This window comes from Oreochromis niloticus, linkage group LG19 (assembly GCF_001858045.2).
Source record: "Oreochromis niloticus isolate F11D_XX linkage group LG19, O_niloticus_UMD_NMBU, whole genome shotgun sequence".
In the NCBI taxonomy this organism is placed as follows: domain Eukaryota; kingdom Metazoa; phylum Chordata; class Actinopteri; order Cichliformes; family Cichlidae; genus Oreochromis; species Oreochromis niloticus.
Window position 1 is genome coordinate 12,603,860 of NC_031983.2, and position 26,097 is coordinate 12,629,956.

At 41.5% G+C, this 26,097-nt stretch overlaps 1 protein-coding gene across 5 annotated transcripts in view; it reads right to left on the reverse strand.

Moving 5' to 3' along the window:
- asap2a (ArfGAP with SH3 domain, ankyrin repeat and PH domain 2a) overlaps positions 1-26,097 on the reverse strand; it is a 60,912-nt gene that overhangs the window by 5,948 nt on the left and 28,867 nt on the right. For 2 of the 5 annotated variants that reach the window (XM_025900776.1, XM_025900775.1), the window contains exons 5-24: positions 17,146-17,195; positions 16,744-16,767; positions 12,683-12,812; positions 12,144-12,229; positions 11,380-11,455; positions 11,212-11,298; positions 10,809-10,817; positions 9,999-10,102; positions 9,338-9,407; positions 8,484-8,571; positions 7,605-7,653; positions 7,151-7,317; positions 5,577-5,710; positions 4,934-5,028; positions 3,697-3,886; positions 3,451-3,536; positions 2,954-3,069; positions 1,483-1,550; positions 1,269-1,376; positions 42-267 (exon numbers count right to left, since the gene is read on the reverse strand). In XM_025900776.1, the coding sequence (XP_025756561.1) occupies positions 42-267; positions 1,269-1,376; positions 1,483-1,550; positions 2,954-3,069; positions 3,451-3,536; positions 3,697-3,886; positions 4,934-5,028; positions 5,577-5,710; positions 7,151-7,317; positions 7,605-7,653; positions 8,484-8,571; positions 9,338-9,407; positions 9,999-10,102; positions 10,809-10,817; positions 11,212-11,298; positions 11,380-11,455; positions 12,144-12,229; positions 12,683-12,812; positions 16,744-16,767; positions 17,146-17,195 (1,963 nt within the window). The remainder of the gene's footprint in view (positions 1-41; positions 268-1,268; positions 1,377-1,482; positions 1,551-2,953; positions 3,070-3,450; positions 3,537-3,696; positions 3,887-4,933; positions 5,029-5,576; positions 5,711-7,150; positions 7,318-7,604; positions 7,654-8,483; positions 8,572-9,337; positions 9,408-9,998; positions 10,103-10,808; positions 10,818-11,211; positions 11,299-11,379; positions 11,456-12,143; positions 12,230-12,682; positions 12,813-16,743; positions 16,768-17,145; positions 17,196-26,097) is intronic. The other 3 variants (XM_005477086.4, XM_025900777.1, XM_005477088.4) reach the window with 3 other exon arrangements.

A 26,097-nucleotide genomic window follows, 5' to 3' on the forward strand; every position in this document is an offset into this window, starting at 1 on the left:
TTCTACCCACATTCGCTTTTATTTCTCCTGTCTGAGCTTACCCAGGTTCCTCGGGGGCAGAGGTGGAGCAGAGTTGGTGGTGGGCTGAGGGGGGTTTGTGCTGACTATGGTGCCGTAAGTCTCGTTGTTGACCAGGTTGGGCATGAAGGGGCGCTGCTTGTCCTTAGCTTCACGGCCGGCGGAGCCCAGGCCGGACTGTACGTGGTGGGAGTTACTGCTCGGGGTGTAACAGCTGACCGGTCGCTCGTCTCTCCGATGGGGGCTCGGCTGGAGGGGAGGCATGCATGTGAGGATGTGAGCGTTGCAGTTACACAATGTGAGACAGGAGCACATCATATATGATTAACCTCTTGTTTTTAGTACATGCTGCAAGGAAATAGGTACCATGCACTTTACACATGCACTGCAATCATGAACTTTTGATTGACATTACATGACATAGGTGCACGTGAGCATTCATAGTGAAGTGTGGCTGTCATGGGACTCCTGCATGCTCTGTGCAGGCAGCAATGTCCCAGTCATGGGACTTTGTCTTTGCCTTTTAATAAAGCTTCTCGCTAATGTTTTAGCATTAGTTTGAATAATTATTTTAGTATTTAGGAGATATTATTTATTATTTATTTCTCATTTGGCTACAACACTTCAACAAAGGCAAAAACACAACAAAAATCAAATCAAGCCAGCGCCAAAAACTGCAGTTCCTCGAATGGCCACTTGAGGCAGGTTAACTCCTGTGTTAAAATGTCCACATTCAGCCTTGAAAACAACATGTTTAAAGCCTGCTACAAAAAAACAGTCTCACACTTCACACTTTTCTCATATAAAGCGCCTTGAGGCGACTGTTGTTGTGATTTGGCGCTATATAAATAAAATTGAATTGAATTGAATTTTCTCAGCAACTATCAGTAATTAACTTGTTTAAGAAAATCCAATCACATTCAATCATTTCAGGCAGCAGGACTGACAAAGTGCATTATAAAGCACAAAGGAAATAAGGAATTTAGTGTTTAATTTAAGGAGATTGTATTTAGTGGAAACAAAATAAAATAAAATAAACCTTTTGCAGACATTCAGAGCTCTTCAGGGTTTTTTTTAGGTCACAGCAGCCTCCCTACAAGGCTGATTTGATCTCTCTCTCAAGCGTTAGTCTTTTTCATCCCTTTCATGTTTGTTTGTTTGTCTCTTTATCACTTTTTTTAAAACTCTTTTTTTTTTTCTTGAAATCTTTAAAAAAAGGAACTATTATTATTCACAAAAGCATCCCTCACCTTCTCATCCAGATCCTCGTCGCTCTCATCCAGGTCTTCGTGCTGCAGGCACCATTCATACTCGACGTGGACGTGGGCGTTGAATTTTCCTGCCAGTGCTTGGTTCAGCTGTAAACACATACGTACGGAAACGCAAGTGACTGACAGCTCTTACATTTCACAAAGCGACGATGTGCTTGCAGGATTAAGCCAAGTCTAAACATAGTAAGCTCACCAGCTCCTCACACTGTAGGTGTTTGAGCCTTCGAGCGATATCCAGCGGTGTCTCCCCGGCCTCATTAGCTAGAAGGCAAAACAACAGACACATATAATCACTGTTGTACTCACAAGCCACATGAGCACAAACACACGGCCCATTTTCTCCCTTTCCTGTCACTGTGACAAGACAAATGTATAATTAAACTGTTTCCCACACCGAGCATCTCTCTGGTGTCTCTCTGTGCTCCGTCTCTATTCATTTGTTATCTGGCTGTTTTGTTTGATTTCAGAGCAGAGCGGAAAGATAAGTGCTGTGAGAAAAAGTTGCCACGGCTTGTTTTCTGGGAACTAAGTGTGAGATGAAGATAGGCCACCAGAGAAAACAAAATCCTGGACTCAAAAGTCTCACTCAAAAGCAACTTTATAAATACCAGCAGCTTTCATGTATTAAGCACACTGTTATGAAGAAATTCCATTGCAGTGGCCTCTATATAATGTGCAAAAGTCTTGAGCCACCCCTCATTTCTTTATATTTTACTGGTAAATAGGTGCAGCAATAAGAACATTGCCATGCTGATTAGAAGTTTTTCCTATGGTATTGCACGGAAGGTCAAAATGTGACTTTTCTATATTCAGTTCTGACCAGATCACAAAGCATGACGCCATGTTTTACACTCACTGTGCCCCTCATGGTCTCCTCCATACAAAGTGATGATTTTATCATTTCATTACTATATATAAGATCTGTTTGTCACTGATTCTTTAGTCCAGTTCTTGCATAATATGGCACACCTCAGCCTTTTCTCTCCGTTTCCCTTCCTTAAGAATGGCTTCTTCAGACCTAAAAAGCAATTCTTTGCTAAGTCGTATGTTACGCGTAGGCAGAAAAAATGGTTCATCCCTTAAGTTAGGTGCCTTTTTTAAAGCTCGAATGATTCAGAAGTCAGTGTTAAGTGGTTTAAAACACAAAAAATAATACTCTGAAAATGATCAGGTACAAGGAGTGGACTGAAAATGATACAAAATTGTCCTAAAAGGCCCTTTTTGACAATTTTAGAAAGCATTGGAGAGCTAGTGCTTAAGACCCACTTAATAAAAACTACAACAAAGTCTGACTCTTTGAAATCAAAATATCAAGAAATGAGGGGGGGGCTTCAGACTTTTGCACAGTGCAGTAATGTGCACTGCAAAGTGTACTGTGATCAAGTTTAATCTGCAAAATTGCCAAGAGATTTTTTGTGCTTGTGATTAAAATGATCGGTGTCTCACGCTGTCAGAAAAATGTGAAGGACTAAAAGTACAGTGAGTTTTCCTCTGATATGTAGTGGGAGAGAAATGGATGAACATGGCAACATTTAAAGAACAATTACCTCAAAACTGTAATCACAATATTTCAGTCCATGCACTTTGTTAGCTGCTGCAGAAAAAGAACAATGGACTGTTGATGCACTGCGGCTGTGCTGTTTGTTTCTGGTGTTTTTCCTTACCAATCTCTATGGAGGCTTTCCCCCGCAGCAGCAGCTTCAGACATTCACTGTTGTCAGTCAGGCAGCAGTAGTGCAGCGCTGTGCTGCCTTTGGCTGTCTGCTTATCCAAATTTAAACTTCCAGGGAAGAGAAACAAAGTGGGGGAAAACTTTAAATCCCAACACAGAGGATATAAAATCCAGCTTTCTTCTGTCCTGCCTCAGTGCTCCATAAGACAGCTGATGTGTTGTCCAGGGAGTCGTTTTTGCCAATATCAACACTTTTTGTAAAACTGTTTTTAGCAAGCAAACCACAGCAAAACAAAGCTCTATTGTTGTTTTTAATGCATCATTATTATTATGCAAATAGCTTCTGTCCATAGAGAAAAGAGAGTTAACAGAAAAAAAGTGGATGTCAAGAAACCAGCAGGACTGAAAATAAGCTTTTGGTCTTTTTATGATGGTCCGACAGACCATCTCAGCATATTGATTTCTGGTTGCCTTCAGTGCTGTGTTTACCTGTTCTGAGTGAGGAAGTCGACAATGTGAAGGGACGTTCTGTCCACCAGCCTCACCGCTAGATGAAGAGCCGTCTCTCCTTGTTCCTGAAATAAAACGATCAAGCATTTGCATGAAATCTCTGGGAACATGTGGTGGATTTCAGGTTCATGGAAGGAGATAAAGAGCAATAATAATGCCACAGATTATTATAAATAGGAGGAGAAATGGTACACAGGAAAATGTTAACATATGTTGTGCACTGACATGCCCGTTGGCCAGAGGAATAGGCTCCATGAGGTCCACCCCCTCAGCGTAGACCTGGATGAGGGAGAAGATGTCTCGGGCCTTCACTGCATCGCACAGCGTGTGAAGCCGCGATGTCGCATCCGGACACTTCTTCTTGGCAAAACGTTTCTCCGTGTATTTGGCTGTGATGAAGTCTTTCCTCGCCTGCCTGGGGGAGAACACGAGGACACAGATGCTCTGAGGCAGCTGCTTGTACAGTTTATGACGTTCACAGGCTGTGCCATGTTCATTACTAACGACATCTCAGTGTTTGGATGATTTTTCATAAAAGTTTTAAAAATAAAAGGAGTCATGTATAAGCCCTCATTCCTGGTGAATCCTAGCATGGCATCTTAGAATATGCCCGTGCCACTGATGGAAAAACTAATCTGCTGTCTTCATTTTTTAAATCGCTGAACCTGGACCTTACCAGCTCTAGCAGCTGAAGTGACCCCAGATCATCACTCTGGCCCTTGTAGGGTGGACGCCAGGCATAAAGGGTGCATCACTTAATCTTCCTCTCTTCTTACCTCAATGTACCCATCACTCTGGAACAGGCTAAATCTGGAGTAATCAGATCACACGACCTTTTTCTATTGCTCCAGAGCTGAATCTTTATGCTCCCTGGCATGCTGAAACCCTTTTCTCCAATAAGTCTCACTGGCAAGTGGTTTTCTTAAGGCTATCCAGCTGCTTTGCCCCAAACCCATGAGTCCTCTTTGCACCGTGCATGTGGAAATGCTCTTATTTTCACTATTGTTAACAAGAGCCATATTCTGCTAATGTTTAGCGATCTACGACCATCCAATCAAAAGTTAGAATCATTCAAGATTTTCTTCCCCCAATCACACTTCTTCCCTCAAGATAACACCTCACCACTATCTTTCCAGGTTTCAATAATCCATTAAACTGTTCTTTCAGAAGTTGCCTTAAGTGTTCTCACTCTGAGGATCAAAAACAGCTTTTGTGATTATGATAAAAAGTTGATCAGATTTCAGATTCTTTTTTTACTTTTTTTTTTAAACAGAAGAGATAATCAATAAAAACATGTCAAACTTATTACTTAAAATGTGTTAAAGAGTCACATAAAAGCATCACAAATCGATGTGCAGAGTGTAACCTGAGATCAGTGAGGAGATGGGAGCATGGCAGCAGAAGAGCTATGGAGGTGAGGTGAGGAGATGGAGGAAGAATGGAGTGTGAGGGGGTGACTTACATGTCACTGGCCGGGTTGGGTTTCACCACGTTTTCAGTGCTTAAACAAGCCTCCATGATTTCATTAAAGCCTACATTCCCCACATTCTTGGCCAGCTGTGGAACACGAACACGAACACACACACACACACACACACAGTAATTAAAACTAGTTATGTGTCATTTTCTGAGCCACATCGATTAATTCAAAAGTCATCAGCTCCAATCACGCCCCCACCGGGAGGCAGGAGACATCCTGAGCTCCAAGTGTGGAGCCTTACAGACTCCACAACGCCCCGTCTGACTGTGGCCAACGCGACTGGCGTCTTAACACCAGGGAAAGCAATGATGGCTGGAAGCATTTAATCCCGACCGTCCCTTAGGCAGTAAATCACTACACCAAACGGTGATTAGAAAAGCCAAACAAAATCTCAGCTATTCTGAGTGTGCAGACTTCCAGAGGCCTTTTAAAGAGGAAGACGCAGAAGGCACTGTAAGGCTTTCCTTCTCATTTTCACCCAATCTTTATTTACTGTCCACCTGTCCTTAAAATCTCCCTCTATTTTTTTTCCTTCTTGTTTCATTTTCCAAGCTTATCCTGCTTAAAATATTCCAGAGAGCTCTGGATAGGAAAAACAGGAACAAGAAGATGGGCAGTGATTTACCAAGAGCTCTGAGGTGCTGAGTACATCCAGCGTGAGGGACTGGATCCGCGAGTAGTGGACTCCCAGCTCCCTGTGTATCCCTGAGCATTCAATGCAGGTGAGGATGCCCAGGTTGGTGGATAGCCACGTCGGGTCTGTTAAGGGGTAAAAAGGGAAAAAACAATGCATGAGTGACATGAGAGAGGAGTGTATGTGAGTGGCACACTAATTGGGTGAAAAGCACTAAAGCAGAAGTCATTTCAGCAGCCTGTGAGCCAACTTTGATGTGTCCTTGTGGAAATCCTCTGGAAATGTAATGGCTGCCTGAAGAGCCTTTTACTATCACACACACACACTGCACAGTGTCACAGGGAAGTGACCGAGCTGGACTGGTTACTCTATAGGTATATGTTCCTGCCGTACATACATACTATAATAAAGTACAGATCTGTGGTGGGGGTATTTCACGGGACTTTGGGGGATTTCACAAAACTAATTTCAAGGTTGTGGCAGAATATTTCCTCAGGGGAACCACTCTAAGAGTTTTCAATAGGAGGAATTTATACCACTGGTGTGCATGAATTACACTACCCGCTCCCCGCAGGTACTGTATACTACATTAAATTACAGCAAACATTTTGCCAAAGCTTTGTGCACATGTCTGATCTGCCTCCAGGCAGGCTTCTAAGTGTCTGCTGCCTTTAGGAATCGAGGACACGAGCGGAAGGATGTTAAAGTCAATGCTGCTTTTTCCTGAAAATCTGATCATGACTGCAGAACTGTGGAGATTTCTGATTTGATCCAGTCCCCTGTGTCAGGAGATTTAAATAATTAATGAAGTTATCTGCTGCTGTGCTGTGTAAAACCCACTCGGTGCGGCTCTCTATTTGGAACAATACGCTTAGGGTCCACTGCATACGCATTTACTAAGATCACAGCTGTAAGCAAGACAGAAAAAACACCTGAAATTATATAAGAGTAATATTTAAAGCTAAATGTAAAGACATAAAAATCTTTAATCCGAATGACGTTTAAGGAATTGAAGAAATCGGAAGATCTGCATGACTGAAGACGCACCATCTAACTATGTGCGCACGCCAGCCAACTAAAAATTTGAGATCGTTATGGTTTCTGAATTACTACAATTTGAGGTCTACACAACAGCAGTTACGCAATCATGTCTTTCCCATAAATCATCTCTTAGTACACGAACACATAAACAAGTTCTTCAGGGAAAAAGGAGCCGATATTGGAGAAAAATCCGAGGAAATCCTGAGATCTCAATGCCTGCCATTCAACCCAATCTGGTCCAGTTATTAAAGTAAATGAGCTGGCGTCACTATGCTTTCAATTATAAAAACAAAACAAAACATGAAAAGCATGTAAAGCTTGTGTTTAACTGAAAAAAGGCATACTTAGTCGTTTCTGGTCTTAAGAGTTTAGCATAATCTTAATTGTGGGATATCTGGCTACCACATAATGATCATGTAAGTTTCGAAACACCTTGCAGAAGTGTTAGTTTTCCATTTGTTTAAGCTTAAATTGAACTTTATTAAGGTATCTGAGGGTTTCCCCCGTCCATCTGTGCCACTCACTCGGGGCTCCGCAGTCACAGCAAACATCATTTCCTATCATCCGCTTGACTTCCCCCAGTATCGCCTTGGTCAGCTCCTGCACGATGTTGTTCTCGCCGACATGATGGTCCCCTTTAAAAGCCTGATTTAACGCCTCCTCTTTACTGTTCTGTAGCACCGAGATCCAGCTGCAGGAGGGACAGAGTAAAGGAGCACGGGAGACATGAGTTGGGCAGATGAAAAGAGGAAAAATGACAAAAGAAGAAGCAGGGGGAGGAGAAGGGGGAAAGTGGGTAAGAACAGGAGCAGCTAAGGCAGACAAGGGGGGTTCAGACTGGAGTAAAAGGGCAGTTAATGGGCATGAGGTGGGAGGGAAAGTGACTGAGTGTGTGTCAGGGAGGAAGTGTGTGGAAAGTATTGGAGGTGGTAAACAGGCGCACCCACACGCAAGAGGAAGGAAGGAAAAAGCACTTACATCTGACAGTCCTGGTCATCCTCGGCCTGAAAGTGATACGTTCTGTCATCTAAAAACAAAAAAAAGAAAGGAAACAAATGATGGAGTATAAAAGATGAGCGGGAGAAAAAACAGAAGAAGAAGATCAGTCAAAGAGCTGCAGATATGCAGTAAAAAGCTTTGAGTGATTCTCTCCAGAGGGCATTAAAGTGCTCAAGTGAAAGGTCAGACTGAGGGCGCGCTGCAAAACAAAAACATAAAGTAAGAGTGTTTCCATCTTCAGATGGGAGCTTTTTATACAACTAAATCAAAGGAAACTTAAACTGAGTTATATCCCTAAAACCTGAAGTTTAACCTCTTCATCTTAAGTTCATCCTTAAACTTTAAATAACCACAAACTGCCATGTTTGTCACATGATCATCACACAGATCATCCCTCCCTCCCTGCCATCTCTTTATGACCAGACTTCTAAAATATGACCAGACTTCCAAGCAAGTGTCATTTGAATATTTGTTTGGCAGAAACAAACAAAAGAAAGCAACACTGTAGCCTTTCAATTTCTCTCAGCAATGAAAACAATTATTCTACCATCATTTTGCTCTTTGGTATTTGAGTCTAGTCTACACGCTGGATTCAGATGCGTCAGATGTGTTAATATTGTTTCTTAATCATCTCTGTTTTCCTGCTGCATGGGAAATAATTGAAATCTGCTCAGCTACATAACAAATCTCGGCCAGCTGCTGCTCGCCAATTAAACAGAGACATTTGGTTACAACAACACACTGGAGAATGGGGAGAAAAACATGGAAAAGAGTTGGGAATAGGCAAAAAGATAACATAAGCAAATGTCAAAATCAGAATTAGGGCAGCAGAAAGCAAAGAGAAGAGGCTGAACGTACGTGATATGAGGTCAAAACTCCGCTTCTCTTCAGGATTGTGTTTCACCTGGCAGGTGAGCAGGTTGAGTTTAGCTGGTGGTCGGTTAGCCTACGAAAGAGAGACAGACGGAGGGATGGAAAGAAAGGAAAGGGGGAGAAGGAGAAAAATTAGAGAACAAGTGAGCAGGAGTGTTGGTTTAAGTGTATCTGACTGTTGCTGGAGCCAAACAGAACATCTGATAAGCAGCTCTGTGAGAGATGAACCGTGTCAGCGAGAGGGGTTGACCGAATCTTTAATGGGAATGAGCCGAGTGAACCGAGACTCCAAGGAGTGTTAACTTGCAGACTTTGCCCTTTGATCTGTGTAAAATGTAAATGTACAGTTCAGTTTTTGCCTATTTGTCACACTTATTTCATATTTCAGATCATCAAAGCAATTTAAAATTAGCCAAAGATCAGCCAGCTGAATATAAATGCAGTTTAAATGATAATTTAATTTAATTAAGGGGAGAAAAAAGTTATCCAAACCCACCTCGCCCTGTGTGAAAAAGTCATTGTCCTTTAAACCCAATAACCTCAATCAGAGATGGACTATTCACAGAAAAATCACAATTTAATCACTTTTTTCCCTGCATAGGCTCAGGTAGGTTTGGATAGATTTCCCCTTAAATAAAAAAAACAAACAAACAAACAAAAAAAAACACTGAAAAGTGTGTAAAAAATGCTAAAAATGCACTTTTGTGCTTTTTCACTGCACTGTATATGAAGACAAGCAGCAATGATGGGGCTTGCAGCCAAACTAAAAGGTTTATGCTTGTGTTTTCAGAAGAAAAGATGTCGTCTTGTTTTTCTTTCCAGTGCCGCTGTTTGCTTACTGTGCCGTGTGAGATGGTGAGGAATCCGTTCTTCGCTGTACACTTCCTCTTCTGCCACACTTTCCTCAACCTGCGACGCAGAGACGGCAGCGATTAGTATGTCGCGCGTACACCGGTGCAGTGAATCGTTGAAGCCAATGAAATATTTATCATTATCACGTTACCACTAGCATTCACATGCATTAGTTATGACACACGGGGTGAGCATGTCTACAATAAAACAATAAAAAGAATTAAAAGCCAAAATAATCTGAATCAATTTTGACAAATTAATGTCATCTAGCAGGATCTCCAAAGTAAACATTGACTACTTGTTATGGACATTTTCAGCATTTTGCAAATTCTATGAGGAAAAAATTTATATAATCAAGATCTGCAGATGCTCGTTTTAAAGAAAGCAAAGCACACATCTTATATTTTGCAAGCTCTTTTACTGCACGTGTGCCATCGCTCCACCAAGCTGCTGCATGAAACTGTGCTGGTAATTTTTGCACAATCTTGCTGACAAACACTCATTAGTAACCCACCAACACGAGAGAGACAGAGGTGGAGGAATAATGAGACCTCTAAGCGCCACAGCCTTCTTTGCGTTCTTCACTGAAGAAATAGTTTGTTGTGTAGTGACTCATCTGATCTTTTGAACGCCTTTTTATAAACGTACCCATCACTTTTCTTGTGAAGGTACCCGCTGCGCTCCGTGCCGTGCTCCTTGTTGCCCTGCGGCTGGTGCAGGCTGTAGGTGGTGCTCTGACGCACCTGTGAATCCTGAGGAAAAAAACAGCAAAAACACAGGCGACAAAGCAGAGCTGTGATTTCAGCAAATGAGGCGCGGAAGGCAGGAGCTACACACTGATTTAGCAAAAAACAGTATGAAGTCGAGGGGGAGCTGCACAAGCGCAAAATTGCTCTGGATTACACTGCGCTTCTGGGTCTCCTGCTCCGCGGAGGATTTTAAAGCAAATATCAATTATATTAAGAGTGCTCCTCTCAGCCTGAGTGATTTTGTGCAAATAAAGGGAAGGGAGAAAATAAGAGCTTGTACACCTTTGAAGTCAGAGTCTGCAGCAGCAGCTGGCCAAATTGTGTCATTAGCATTTTAATCTCATTAGCAATTCTTGCTGTTTTAACACATGCAGCCTGAATAGGCTTCATTTAAATACATCAGCTACCATGAAAGAGGACCCAGACTTTTTTTTTGCATGAGCGATATTCCTTTTTTGTGGAAACACTATGGGAAACAGAGAGGACGGACTGAGAGGTGGAGCGGCTTGATGTGTGCTGATATCAGCAGACATACACACACACAAAAAAAAATGACGTTAAAATCTTCAGCAGCCCCGCCTCAAACTTTTCTCACTGAACGACACTGTGAGCTACTACATCGAAAACATCGAGCACTGGAAGCAACGACATCACCACAGGGAACATGAGATGCTCTTATTTTTTTTTTATTTTTCACAAATCCACTTACTCTTCTGGACTTGTTTCACAAAAGGCGGCGGCGGCAGAGGAGAGAAGAAAACAATCTTCAGATTAGACCTGAAGCTGCTGCGCTTTGCAGCATATTTAACAGTTCACTGAGCACCGAGCTGATGAGCAGTCTACCTCAGTTCATTTGGGTAGAGAAGTAAACGACTAATAACACATGCAAGAAACAAGACAGATGTAAGAAAAGAAAAAAAGATTCTTTTCAATTATAGTTTAGATCCCAACCCAGAGGGATAGATTAGTAATGGAGTCATATATACATTAGTGTGTGCGTGAGTCCCAAGTTAATGTCATCACTGAGAGAAGCTGAAGTTTAATAAGCAGATTTGAGCTTGTCTGGTATATCATAAAGCATTTGATCGTTTTGTTTCTGTTGTGGGTGTTACCTCCTTCTGCTCCACCTGTAACGCCGACTTGAGGACGTCTCGTAACTGAGCCAGCTGCTTCCTCTCCTCATCCTGCACCTGCTTTATCTGTACAGACACAAGTCATGTCTAAGTCATGAAGGAAAGTTTAAAAGTGGAAAAAACAGGCTGGATTTAAACGGCTCTGACCGTGTGCAGATCTGTGGCCAGCTTCTCTATGGAAGGTTTGAGGTTGTCCACAGCTTTTAGACCGTCCTGAAAGAAACTGAATGACGAAGCACACAAATTTATCCCAGTGCAACAAAACAGATTTACAGTATACATGAGTAACTTTTTTTTCTTTACAGTGACAGTGGATCGGGGCACTGGATTTCCCTACATCCTAAAAATATTGTTGATAGAATACATTAAAAATAACATCAACTGTGTATGCATACCCCAACTAAATATTTACTATTAGACAGTAAAAATATGCTTTTCATATATACTCAATTTAACCACGTGTATCAGGGGTGTCAAACATAGGGCCTAGGGGCCATAATGGGCCTGGTAAAGACTCCTATTCGGCCCGCTAGATGGCTTTTGAGAATGTAAAGGAGTGCACAGATTTTGAACTTTTAACCACATTTTCTTAGGTTTTACAGCTTTTTATTTAGATAAAAGGAGCCTCATCAACTGCCAGTCAGTAATAGATAAACAATTAAATGACAGAAACTTTTTTCACCATCTGCTACATAAATGCATGTTGTTTTTTTTACAGTGAATTTACAGAAAGGAAAACAGTTTTCTGTAAAATAACACAATCTTTTTATGTTATAATTACAGGACTGTCTGGGTGATGAATTTTACACAATGTGTAAAATTTCACTGGTCAGGTCCACTTAGCATTAAAGTAGTATGTACGTGGCCAACGATGTAAAATAAATTTGACGTATATAATATGCACGTCTTACTTGCACTGCGCGTGGAAATACTTGATGAGGTTCTGCAGCAGATCCACCCCCTTCTTGATCTTGATCTCATTGACTTTGAGGAGATACTGTAAACAGATTGAATCCAGATCCAGGAAGAGGGGTCAGTCCAGGTTCACACAGATGGAAAGCAACTCTGAAGTCTGAGACTTCAAATACTCATGGACCATCTCAAATGCATACATCCCTTTCATCTCATACCCAGACACTTCAAAAGGGGGAAAAACGTAATTTTTCAAGCAAGGCTTCATTAAAATGAAACATCAAAAAAGGCATTCAGCACATAAACATGCTTACATGTAATGTGATTTTTGTATTCCAACAGGCTGCGCAGTATTCAGTTTTTACTGTTACTTTGACAGAAACTGCCCTCAACCCACCACTGCCTGTTATTTACTGGATAGACACTATCCTGAGTACAGGATTTCATACAATTTTAATGTTTCATTAATTCATGTTATATATATTTAAAACACTGGTAATCAAATGAAACCCGTCTCTTGATAATTGCTCCAACTAACCTCACACATCTGCAGCTGGAAGAATCTTCTCTCTTTCTCCATCTCTTCAGCGATTTCTGCCCCGCTGATTTCCGTCCTAATCATCCCATGCTGTCTCGCATGCTCCTTCTTTTCCTTTTCTATCTTGGTGCTGGCAAGAGTGACATCATGGGAGAGGGTGTCAAAGAGCAATCAATAGATCCATAACAGCACAGAAAGCATACAGAAGGCATCATAATGTGAAAAATCAGCCCTAAAGTTGTCAGGCAGTTCATTATTGAGCCACATATAAGATGAGAAAAAGCCAGGTTTGTTTATAAAAGTGTCAAGGCAGTTGATGAGCTTACATGAAGAAGCAGAAATTCTCTTTATTAAACTTAATTTTTGCGATGTTTAGAAACCATAGAGTGTTGATTACATTCGGCGATTTCGATTGAAAAAAGTTGACCTGAAAATATCGAGGCGAGCAATTGAAGAAGCTCCTGATAAGAGCACAGGATTGACATAACACAGTTACCTAGGCAACCGGAGCCTGAAACATCTCCTAGAAACCATCCGTTAGCGACAAAGTGATGCTGCGTGGATGCATATTTAGTCAAGTGCCTAAAGTTTTTGCATAGTAAAGTATTTAGCAACACTGAGGGGCATCAGCACAGGAAGTGATTTCATTGCACATCCTATGTCAGTGACCAAGCCTGCTAGAGGACATTCCAGGCTCCAGTTGCCTAGGTAACCCTCTGTGAATCAACTGTATCCTTTGCTCTCATTGATGGCCGCTTCAGTCACTGGCCTAAAAGGTGAGAGATGTTCAAAAAGGCATCCATACGGGGAACGATTAACTCGCCATGCTTTGCTTTGAAGCTCAAGGGACAAGCGACGGGTGTAAAAAGTCTGGGAATGAAGAGTGGATTGGTCCTGAGAGAAACCTCTCAACTCCAAAGCAAGTGATTGAAGTGTGAACCAATGAGAACAAAGAATACAGCTGATTGACGTATTGTTACAGTGCTATCTGGACAGTTGGAGCCTTGGATGTCCACTAGAGACCAACCATCAGCAACACAGCGCTTTCTATGTTGACGCCCCTTGACGTTTGATATTCCAGGCTCTAGCTGCCTCGGTGACAGTATAATTTTCACAACTCTGTAACATGTTGCCTTGAAATTGAGAAAAGTTAAACTCGAGGAATTGCCCACTTTGTTTTTTTTTTTTACCCGTCATCATTGAATCTCTCCGACTTTCTCCGAATTTGTGGTCAGCGAACTGCTTCCTTTGCAGACACCCCATTAGAAAAAAAAAACTGATCCACCAGCTACATCAGACAATCAAGATGAATTAAAAAGTAGTTCTTGCAAAGCTAACTTCATTCATTCCTGAGTAATTCGAGCTGGTGTCTCATTTCACCTTTTTTAATCACCTTGTACTGCCAGATGTATCGTGTCCTGAAGCAAACACACCAAATGTGTAGGTGTGTCTGCACAGGAGGAACGCACGGCTCATTGCACCGATTTCACTGAGATGATAGAAAAACAAATAAATAAATAATCCAAGCTGCTTGAACAGAAGTGCCAAGAGTCAAACTGCACTAAGCTCATCAGCGCTTTTTTTGGAAGGGTTCCATAATTAGCAGAGAGCTTGTTTGGGAAATCAAACACTTGTAGTTTCTCGCTGATGACGGCAATTGAGATCAGTACATAAAGCAGAAGGAATTAGAGAGCAGATGTCAACCAGGGAGAGGGGTTCAACTCAGCGATTCAATTCCACTCAGACTTTTTGCAGGATTCTTTCGTGCACATTTTTTTTTTTTAGTGTTTGAGGATGATTAAAGATGATTAAGGTTAGCCATGGGTTTAGTGTATTAAAAAGGTCAGGAGTAGGACCTAAGAGACTACAAGCCAATGAGATGAGTGATTAGATTTAGATTTGTTTATACATGCTGCCTGACAGCCAGCGCTCAGAGCCAGTTTTTCCCATAAATTCTCAATCTTCCACAAGCAATCAGGACAACACAGAAAAACAACAAACGGAGAGGGGGGGTGGGGGCAACCTTTCATGCAACAGGTCATTCTTTTGGATATGCCGCATTTTCTCACAGCATATTTTTTAAAATAGTTATGCAGAAATGTGACTGAAAGCTGCGTAAGAGTGCAGCCTATTTCATGTGCATTAAAGTAACATTCACTACCAGAACATAAAAAGTGGATTGTGTTCATGAACACAATCAACTTTTTGGGATTTCCTTACCTGGATTGATTGAGCATGCATCGAGACATTTTAACTCACTACCTGATGTTTAACTCACTTATTAACCTTAAACCTTAATATTCAAAACTTAAAATTAAGAATCTTAGCAAAAGTAAAAAAGCAACTTTAAAATGTTGGAAAGCTTTCCTTTTAAAGTCCATTAATTATTTAATTAAGTATTTACCTGGAAGGTATATGGGTGATTATTGTACATTGTTTGGTAATTATCAAACAAATGAAAAAATAATAATTTTCCTCGAAGAGTGTTACTTTCCAAAGCTAACAAAACTACTCCAATAATATTCTGTCTTACCTGTGATATTATGAGATGTTTGTATTTAGTTGTACAGTCACATTTGTCTAGGTTTCATTGGAGGTACACTCACTGGACACTGTATTTAGGTACACCTGGGTAGTATCAGGTTGGACCCCCTCTTGCCTTCAGAAGTGCCTTAATTCTTGAAGTATCAGGTCTATTGGTGCTCTACTGGACTGAGATCTGGAGCCCGTTTGAGTGCAGTGAACTCATCGTCATGGTCTGAGCTTTGTGACACGCCACATTAATCTGCTGGAAGCAGCCATCAGTGAAAGTGAGGCAATGTTTTGGTGAGAACATGAGAATTGCAGCATCAGTTTCCTGTTCTTAGCTGACAGGAGTGGTTATGGAGTAAGAGAGGTTTGACGTGCTGAGCATTCAGAGATGCTCTTCTGCATACTTAGGCTGCAACAAGTAGCTGTTTGTTTACCAGCTCGAAACACTGTAGCCATTCTCCTTTGATCTCTGACATCAACAAGACATTTTCACAGAACAGCCGCTCATGAGATATTTTCTCTCAGAGACCATCTGGCTCTTAGGTCACCTTCCTCCATTCTGAAGCTTGGCTTGAACTTTAGCAAGTCACCTTAACTGTGTCTACATGCCTAAATGTACCAAGCTCCTGCAATTTGGCATCTGGCATCAATTCAATTCTTAATTAGATATTTGTATTAATGAGGAGCTGAACAGGTGCATCTAGCAAAGTGGTCAGTGAGTGTATATTCATGGGTACAGTGTTAAAACCTTAGACACAGTTAGCACACCACACACAAACAGCCTCACACTCACAGACATTAGTCCCAAAAGCTTTTTGGTTTTTGTCCTAAACTTTCTGTTTGGCTTCGCTGAAGGTGCCAAACCTGATTTCATTAGGATTACACTGCCGGTCTTTGTCAGCACATGAATCTTCAGCCACGACAGCATTACAGCGCCATCAGGGCTGCAACTAATACAGAGACACGTGTTATCCAGGCTGTTTGGCTGCTAGTCAAACTGACAGTTGTTCAAATGACGACGGGGCTGAGAGTCCATTCATTTTCACTACTGTTGGTTCAGGAAGCAAGGCACCCACAAGACAAAGGACTTGGAGTTTTTCTACATTTAAACAAAAGATAAATGAATCGCTTGTGAAAATGAAGGCAAAACACTTCCTGAATAAACAGCTTTCAATGTGGGATGAACCCCCAACAAGGAATTCAAAATCAGGCATTGGGTGCAAAGAGCTCGCAAACCAAATTAGGAAACCAGAAATCAATGCCATGTTGACCAAATACTGTAATTGCTCTTTGACTGAGCCTATGAAATGGAGACAGCAGATAGATCAGATGATCACTGATATGTTTGGATGCTTTTCATATCAGGCAGAAAACTCTATTGATGGCCTCCATTAGCCATCAATAGAGTCGATCAAAATAGAACAAGTTAGGACGGTCGGGAATGGTCACATGGCATCTAGATGAACCCTTAATGTCAGCACACGGTCTGCACTGCTTGATCAAAACGGTTTGGAGAGAAGACGCATTACCCTTTCAGTAAAGAATGTCCTTTGCTGCTTGTAAAATATATGAAAGTGCTATAAAAACTCCCGGGTTCTTTGCATGCGCAATCACAAAGGAGTGTCGGTGAAAATGGAGTCTCAGTGTGGAAGTGGAAAAGGTGACAGTGGGTTATTCACATTATAAGGAATGCACTGACTTGTTAATCAAGGGAGGAGGGATTAGAAGGGAAACATGGAGGACAGACACAAGACACTTACTAAACATTTGATTTTAAACATACTGCCCAAAATCATTCAAACAAAACTAACTTGAAGTGTTAAACTACTGATAACTGCATGAGCACAAGTCATGGACTAACAACTGTGCAAACATCAAATATGGTAGAAAACACACAAAGAACTGCTGATTATATGCGCTTAGCTTCTTACACTTTTGTTTCGTAGTCCTTCCAGGCTTTGTCGAAGGGCTTTTTCAGATCCTGCGAAAAAACAAAAGGAAGTATTAATTAATATAATAATTATTTTTAAAAACTGAACAAAACCAGCAACAAGCTCTTTGAAAGACAGTCAGACGATCGAGGGTCGAGAAGAACATGGACGAGAAATAAACTGGGACTACATTTTCTTAAGTAGAGCACATGGTAACATCTAAAGCTGCAGGTGCTGAATGAACGGGGTAGTTTGGCTTTTATAGTCCATTAATTGTTTGGGTCATTTATCGGAACAAAGCCTTTATTGCATCTCCATAAAAAACAAACAAAAAAAACATTACTCTGTGGTTTTCCTGTGATTGGTGCCACTTTTGGGATCCTCACATAAATTTAATCGAGAAAGCTGAGACCCATTGGGAAGTTACTTTCGGACGTCGGTACCATTTCGAGAGTAAATACGAAGAAGAAGCCAAAAAGTTACAAGAAAGACGGAAAACAGGAGGAAACAGCTTGTGTTTATCCAAAAATAATAAAAGGCCTCTGAAGCTCATTAATATACTCGTGACAGCTGTTTAGTTTAATGAGTCCAAGTTGCTGCACTTTTGTGGGAAGTTGTCTACTTCTTGGCCGGCCTCAGAGACTTAGTCAGAGGCGCTAGCAGGTAAATATATATATATATTATTTTTTTACCTCTTAGAAAGAGTCTGACTAGCAGCTTCTACCCATTTCTTGTATTTATGCAAAGCTTCAGCGGGAGCAAAGATTTTATTCACATATCATTTCCAAACATGGTTAATAAATACTCTTAGGTCCTCAACAATGAAAGTAACTGCTAGTCAGGGCCCTACATGTACTATACATATTGAACGCAGACAAGCGCATCAAGCAGAAAACTCGGGAAGTGTGTGGTTACACTCTTAAAATAACGAGCAGAAATCAAGAAATTGGATGCAGAATGACACATCCTTCCAGGATCGCCACGTCAGTAGCAAAACATTGAAAAAAAACATATCTAAAAGCAAATCTATACAGCCGGCATCTATCTCAGCAGTGAGCAGGAGCACAAGGTGACTGTTTCTGGCATTCGTAACGCAAATTCTCTGGTAACGATTTCTCGCCGTCGTGTGCTGCTTGAGCAAAACTCTTGATTAAAGCACCTCTTTGGTGCTCCAGTGCTGATTAAACAGTGATTAGGACGCACAAAGCAAACATTACTGGGTACAGCTGCCCATTTTATTCCCTAAAAAACAACCAATACACCAAAATCAACTGTTGTGTTGTTATGAGGAGTGGGGGGGGGTCAGGATGCCAGAAAAATCTGCTGTACAGTAAGCAATAATGACAATTTTTAAAAAAGAGAAAAAAACTAAAGGATTTAGCTGCAATTAAACCGCTTTAATTCTTGTAATTAAAACATTACAGTGAGCACTCCACAGAAAGCCAAACCAATTCATGCAGCACTTTTCTCCACCTTGCTATGAATTTCTGTTGCCTTAGGTTTTGCTTAAGGCTTCAGTGCCACTGTTAGATCTCCAGAGTGAGCTGATCCCCACCGCTGACCTCCACTTCAACAGCAGAGGAGTGGCAGGCTCGACCTGTCAGCCCACAGGATCACAGCATGGTTCACTGGGCCAAGTCAAGGGGCAGGCAGCCATTCACTCATCCAGCTCAACGGCAGAAACCGCCAGAATAAAGAGAGTATAAAAGGCTATAAAAATCCCAAATCCAACATAAAAGAGCAGGACTGTGGGGAAAATTGTCAAAGTGTAGAAGGAAGCCGCTAAAAGAAAGAACTGCAGGTCAAGAGAGCAAGTGAGAAAAAAAAAGAAAAGAAAAAAAAAAAGAGGGTGAGCGGAAGGAAATGTCAGAGCCGGAGAGAGGAGAAAAATGGTAACAATGGCTAAAAATACCAGACAGAGGCATCACTGGGCAGGGAAGGGCAGAGCAGAATAGGACAAGGCACAGGGGCAAAACACTCCCTCAGAGAAATGCAGGCTTTTAGCACTCTGTATCCTGTCTGGCTGAATCTAAAGATGGAGGAGGCGACCTCTTACTACCCAGGACCATACAAGGAGCAGCAGCTCCTGGAATACGTGCCTCACACCTTTTCCTACAGATATACTAAATGTGCAACCTAAAGTAGATCGGAGTCCTTTTCAAGGGCTCTTGATGAGGGGTAAGGGTGCCACTGGGGGAGTGTGGGGTCTATGTACACCCTGGCAGAATCACTGCATGCTGCAGCTGTCAAAAACGTGAAAAAAAACAGTACTGTGGATTACTCTTGCTTGTGTTTGGGATCTTTTTTGTGTGTTAGCTTATCGCCTGCTGCAAAGAAGACAGAGGGCACAAAAGACAAAGAACTACGTAGCATCTGCATTGGCTGGCATCCCATAATCCTATCGTCACAGCCAAAGATGGACAAAAAAAAAAAAGAAGCATGTTTTGGGGGCCTATCAGGAAGAGAAACAAATGAAATGTTACTGTCATCATTTAACAGATTCTCTCTAAATATTCTTTAGCCAACGGAAGAAAGTGTGAGGAGCAAAAAGACACCTGATTGTCACAGCGGGATCTTAGATATGATCAGGCAAGAGTGGAGGGAAAAAAAGGGATGTAATAAGGTGTAACTCAAATGTATCAATGATGTGGAGGCTCTTAACTTTAAACCTTTGTAGAACTGTCTACTGACCTACCTTTTCTTTTTAAATTTTTTACAGAAAGTTTCAGAGAGGCAGGAAAGTAGGGAGAAACAGAGGGATGACTTGCAAAAAAAATAAAAATGCTTGGAGTTGAATTGATGCGAAGCCACCAGAATAATGACTGAGCCTTTGTTACATGTGACGCGGTGCTACGAAAGGGTTACTACAGCGGAGGTCCACTGGCACGTTAATCTACTCCCTTGTGCTGTTTTAAAATGTCTGCCTCTGTCATTTTTAAAAGCACTAATGCTGCAGAGTATTTGGTTTGCAAACTAATGAGATCAGCAAACACAGATCAGCTCTCATCTAAAAACCTCCAACAGCTAACATGCGTGGGCGGTTTTGGGTGTTCACGATCCACTGAAACACAATGAGGGGGGACACAGCTGGACTCGCATCCCTCAATCCAAATGCATTAGTCCACACTAGCCTCCCCCCTCCCAATGCTCCAAACACACATACACTAGATCCTGCACCCCTTAGTCACTGGGGGTGAATACTGATAAGTTGATATGATTCACGGTGTGTTAGAGGCCTCTCCATAAGCATGCGATGAGCGGGTAGACGGCAGGCATGATGTCATGCAGGCATCCATTCTCACAATTCAGTATCAGCAGAACAGACTGGTAAAATCAACACTTTCTAATTTCTCCTGAGTGGGAGTGTGTCCATCTTCAGCAATAACACTACTGGGCTTTCCACTGACCCTCACAGCGGCGTTCTTGTTGGTACTACAGTGGAAGGGCTTAATCGTGAGCAAAGAACATTTCAGTGAAAAATTTCATTACTGTGCAAAACCTCTTTAGCCACCACTAATTTCTTCATAGGAGCCAGACTTTCTTCTACTCCTGTAATTTTTTTCAAAGTGGTCTTGATCAATAGTTCTCTGTGCTTTCTGAAACCTTTCAAGGTTTTTCTTTGGATATTGGCTGCTTTTTCATTCAGTCCAGTCCTTGTACCTGACCTTTTTCAGAGGAATGGTTTTTTTTGTTTTTTTTTTTTTTAAATGCTGCATAACACTGACTTATGATTCATTCAAGCATAAAAAAGGCACAGGATGACTCAATGTTTATCACTTTGTTACTATCAACCCATCTCTATAGCTAAATCTATGCCAAAAATAACACAGTTTGACAGACATAAAAGAGTATTTTTGTGATTACCAAAGAGCTGTTAACTGAAAATTTGGTATATCTCTGCAAGGTGTGCATTGTGTCTGTAAAAAATCTGAGGGAACTGGACAAGTTGAGGACAAAAAGTTGAGGGCAGGTATAAAATAATACTTAAAAAACACCAGCAGCAGAAACGGTTCCTTAAGAACTAGAAAAAAAGAAATCCATCAGACATCTGGCAAAGGACCCGAGAGATGCATCTGACCCAGGAGTCCATCTACTCATTCTTAAAGAAGGGAAACAGGGAGAAAATGCTGAGGTATACCAAAACTTCTACAACCATCTGTAAAACACTGTGTCACTCTGTCATGGTTTGAGGTGCATTTTAGCCACTGGTGCTGGGAATCCTGTGAAAACTGATGAAATTATGAACACAGAAAATTGCCATCAGTTTTGAATCCACCATGGACTACCATCTGGAAATCCTCTCACTGGCAGCACTAACACATTCATTTTTCACCATCACGATGATCTCAAGCACACTGCAATACAGTAAAGACATAATGACTAGCTCAACATTATTGAAGCAGTGTTGGATTATCTTGACAAAAAACAGAGCAAAATGTCACTGAAGAAGCTTGGAGAACTATTCCTGAAGATTACATAAAGAAATGACAAAAAGCCTGAGAGACTTCAGGCTGTGTTGAAGAATAAAGATGGTCATAAATGCATTTCACATTTTCCTAGCAAAATACGAAGAGAAGAAGGGTGACTCATTGCCTTAAAATGGACTTTTACACATGAAATCTTGATTCCCCTTTGTGATAAGATGGTAGGGGTTTTTAATCGAGTAACAGCAGTGACAGGTTGTTAAGAGTTAGCCCTCTAATCCCAGAGCCATTAGCTGCTGCCTCTCGCAGAGTGAGTTCATTGCACTCATTGCTGAAGACAGCACTGGCAGAATATTAACAGGGTCTCTGTGAGCACCGGTCACCAGAAAGCCATTAAATCTTGAATTAAATCAAATGTAAAGGCTGGTAACTACTGAAGCTGCCACACCGAAGCGTTGAACGTGGAGAATTTTAAGAGACCAAACTGCATTTTTGATCTGCACTGAACGGCAAGAGGGAAGTACATTTCAAACTAGAAAGCGAAAATTTCAGAAGAAATTTTATGTGTGCCTATGCCGCTGCTAATCACTGTAGTTTGCCATTCATACGGCTACAGAGAGCAAAACTCAGAAGAGCAGCCATTCTCCACCATGAACTATGGTAAAAACAAACACCGCTCACGCTTCACAGATGACAGCTTACAGTTTTGTGTAAAGATGAAGTTACTTTGTACAGCGCCGATTTGCAGACGCTGTGCACACAGGTTCATGAGCAGAAGTCCCATTGTACCACGGCAGACCCGACAATGTTTGCATGAACACACTTTGAAGCATTACATTATAGACCACTTTTCACACATGCATTCACTTTTTGTTTTTTGTTATTTTTACACAGTGTTCTGAATTATGAACAATGGTCTACAGCCAATCCTGTGTATTATTATACAAACTTTGGTTGTGAGATTCAGATAACTATTTAATAAAAGCTAAATATTTTATATGAGAGTAAGAAAGAAAAGTATATCTTTGTGTCCACCTTTCTCTGTTAATGCCCTAGCTTCCCCCCCCCCCCCCAAAAGCTTTGCTAGATCCGCCCTGCACAGTTACCAGCTGTCAGCTACACAAAAAAGGAGCTTGGTCTTTGTCTCTCAGAAACAACTCATAACTTCCCTTCAACTCATTCATGTCACCTAAAGTGTAAACCTGTTTCTCCATCACCAGTTCAGCTCTGATGATTCAGTAAGGACATCTCCTGATTTCATCTTCATGCTCCAGCAAACATCAGCTGATACTAGAAATTAAAATCAAAAGAATTCTAACAACAGCTGATCAAGCTTAAACGTGCTGCTGTTGTTTAGCGCGATAAATAAGAGCGAACAGCCGATCATTGATCAGTTTCATGATTGACGTTTCAACACGCGAGAGAATGACAGGGGAGGCTTCGTAACGACAGAATAAATCATAATGTTTTCTCTGAATGTGGGACGATTCCGTTTGTACGGCACGGCAACTCTATGAACTAACCCTAATGAATAAAATAAAGTCCAACGTCAGTAACTTAGTACGCACACAGCTGTATATAAACTCCCGTGGCATTACGATTGTAAAAGGTCAACGAAAATAAATTACACCTAAACTCGGTTTATATCTGACCCAAATAGAGAGCGACCGGGTGCTGACACGAGTTTCACCCGCCTCAATATAAGCCAAGCCTGGGTGCTTTTTCACGAAGGGTTGCTAGCGGCGCGAGCTAACTATGCTAGCGGCGCTAGCTAGCTAGCCGGCTATCAGCAACACATAAGAGAACTGCTGCTAAATAAACTACACCTAAACTCGGTTTATATCTGACCCAAATAGAGAGCGACCGGGTGCTGACACGAGTTTCACCCGCCTCAATATAAGCCAAGCCTGGGTGCTTTTTCACGAAGGGTTGCTAGCGGCGCGAGCTAACTATGCTAGCGGCGCTAGCTAGCTAGCCAGCTATCAGCAACACATAAGAGAACTGCTGCTAAATAAACTACACCTAAACTCGGTTTATATCTGACCCAAATAGAGTGCAGTTCATAACTTCTTACCTGAAATTCAGTTCACCTCACGCTCCTGCCTTCGCTTTCCCTGATCCATGATTGACCACCGCGTTAGCAATCGCCTGCCCGGCCTCATATGTCTCGTTGGCGGCATGTCCTTTCTGTCACACACCGGTGGGTAGCTGCCCTCTGTTGTAGCTCCACCACCAAACAACTCAGTTATTTTTTCCACATCCAGCTGTAACTCCGATTCTATGCGAGCATTTGCGAGAGACCAGGGAGGTGAAACGACAGAGAGAGTCCCCTCGCTATCCATTTGCAGCCAAGTGCGGCAGCTAGCTAGGTAGCCAGCTAGGTAGCCGGCTAGCTGTCAGGCAGGACCGACGTAGTCAGAGCACTGTCGCTAAATATGGGATGTCTTGATAAAACAAGCAGATATTTGAAGTTTACACACCTACATTCTCGCCTGAAAATATCTTAAAAGCTTATTTTGTGACCTAGAAACACGAATAAAAGACATATAAAACGAAGTGGTGGCCGCCATTGTTCACTCTGTAGAGGCGTGCTATGAATTGTGGGATATTGAGTTTCCCACCAAGCATTACCGTAACTTTTGAATGATTTGCGCAACCTTAAAAATTCCAAGGGCTCCTGAAAGCAGCGACGCTGTGCGCACCGTTGAAATTGTCATCATTACGGTAATCCAAATAAGGGTACACAGGCTGTACCACTCCCGGCATACCACTAGAGAGAGCCAACACACCACAAATGAAGTCTGTTTATTTGGCGCCAAAAGATGAATTGGCCTAAATTTGCACTAAAATATTAATATTAAAAAAACTATAAAAGTTATAAACACCAAAAGTCATAACATAATAGTCCAGCTCCAGCCGCACAAAATGATCTAACATATGTAACCCTAATGTCAAAACTGTTTGGCAGAGGAGCGCGGGAAAATTTTCACTAAAATATTAATATTTAAAAAACTATAAAATTCATAAACACCAAAAGTCATAGCACACCATTCCAGATCCGGCCGCACAAAATGAGGTAACATATATGAAGCTTGTCTCAAAACTGCGAGGCGAGATTCGCTGCAAAATTTCAGGCGGAAACTGGAGAATAATAATAATAATAATAATAATAATAATAATAATAATAAATCCGAGGAATAGTAATATGTGTGCCTCTTGGCATAGGCACACATAAATACGTTTCATACTTCTCATTTGTGGAGGTGTTATTGTTAGTTGCCCTCTTTTGTGTGTAAATTTTTGAGAAATGATCTGATCAAGATATACATTTAGCCTTAAATGCTGAGTAAAGAGTTACTGGCAGAAGTTAGGGTTAATCCTACCTATTAAAAAAAAAAGAAAAAGGGGGGGACTTATGGGTAAGATGGGCTTAAGGTGCTAAAACAGTAGGTGAGCTCAGATGTCTTATTCAGGACTGGTATAAAATAAAAAAGGATTATTTTGAACCCTAAATCATGCAAAGCCATTCTCTTAAAGTCAAAGAACAAAAACAGGGAAATCAGCACAAGTTCCTTTTATTACCTCACGCACGGTCTGCTTTCGAAGCTACATTAATAAAACTGAACTCGGGTTTCCGTCATCAACATTTATTCGAGTTGACTTTGATTTGCTTGTAAAATTGTTGCATATCTGTTCCAAAAACACCACAACTTGTTGAAAATGAGCGTACAAATGTGTAAATCTTGTTCCTGCTTGTGACTGGTGAAGTACATAATTCCCATCCGCACTGCAACACATTCCTCCTCGTAAGCTCCTTTGATCTTTTAAATACATTACTCTTTAATGACATCCACATCAGCCAATTAATATATTATACTTTAGTCGTTCCTCTCCCTGTAGTGTAAACAGCCCGTCGTGCATGTCTGGACTTCTTCCTACTCCCCTCACCCCCACCCGCTCTCCTAACAGGTACTTCCCGTGGTAGTGGTGGAGCAGAATAATGAATGACAATAAGGAAGAGACGAGGGAAAGCCTCTGGGCTGTGAAGGTGAGCAACAGGTAAACATTACTGTACATCTCTGTGACCTTTTCTCTCTCTTTTTGTAGAAGCCTAACTTCCAGGTTTAGTGACTACATCACTGGTGACATTTATATAAGTGCGTGTAAATGTGAGTGTGCCCTGAAGTATAAAATAACCAGCAGCTCATTAGTCCTTTGCCACTGGGGTAATGAGAATCATCCGAGGGCTAATGAGCAATAAGTGGGCAAGCATTACGGATACAACTGGCTGCCAAAGTCGGGGGGGGGAGTTTTGAGAGAGAGAGGCAGAGATATCAGCAGAGTTAAAACAGAGACGAGAGGACAAAGGCAGGAAGTCACAGAACAGAAAAGGAGATTGAAGCCAAAAAGACAACACTTGAGGAAAGAATGCAAAAGAACCAAAAAAAAAAGGGGGAAAAAAAAGGGAAAAAAGGGGCAGTTCAGGGGCCAGACAGCACAAAGTGGCCAGGGGTCATGGGGACAACTG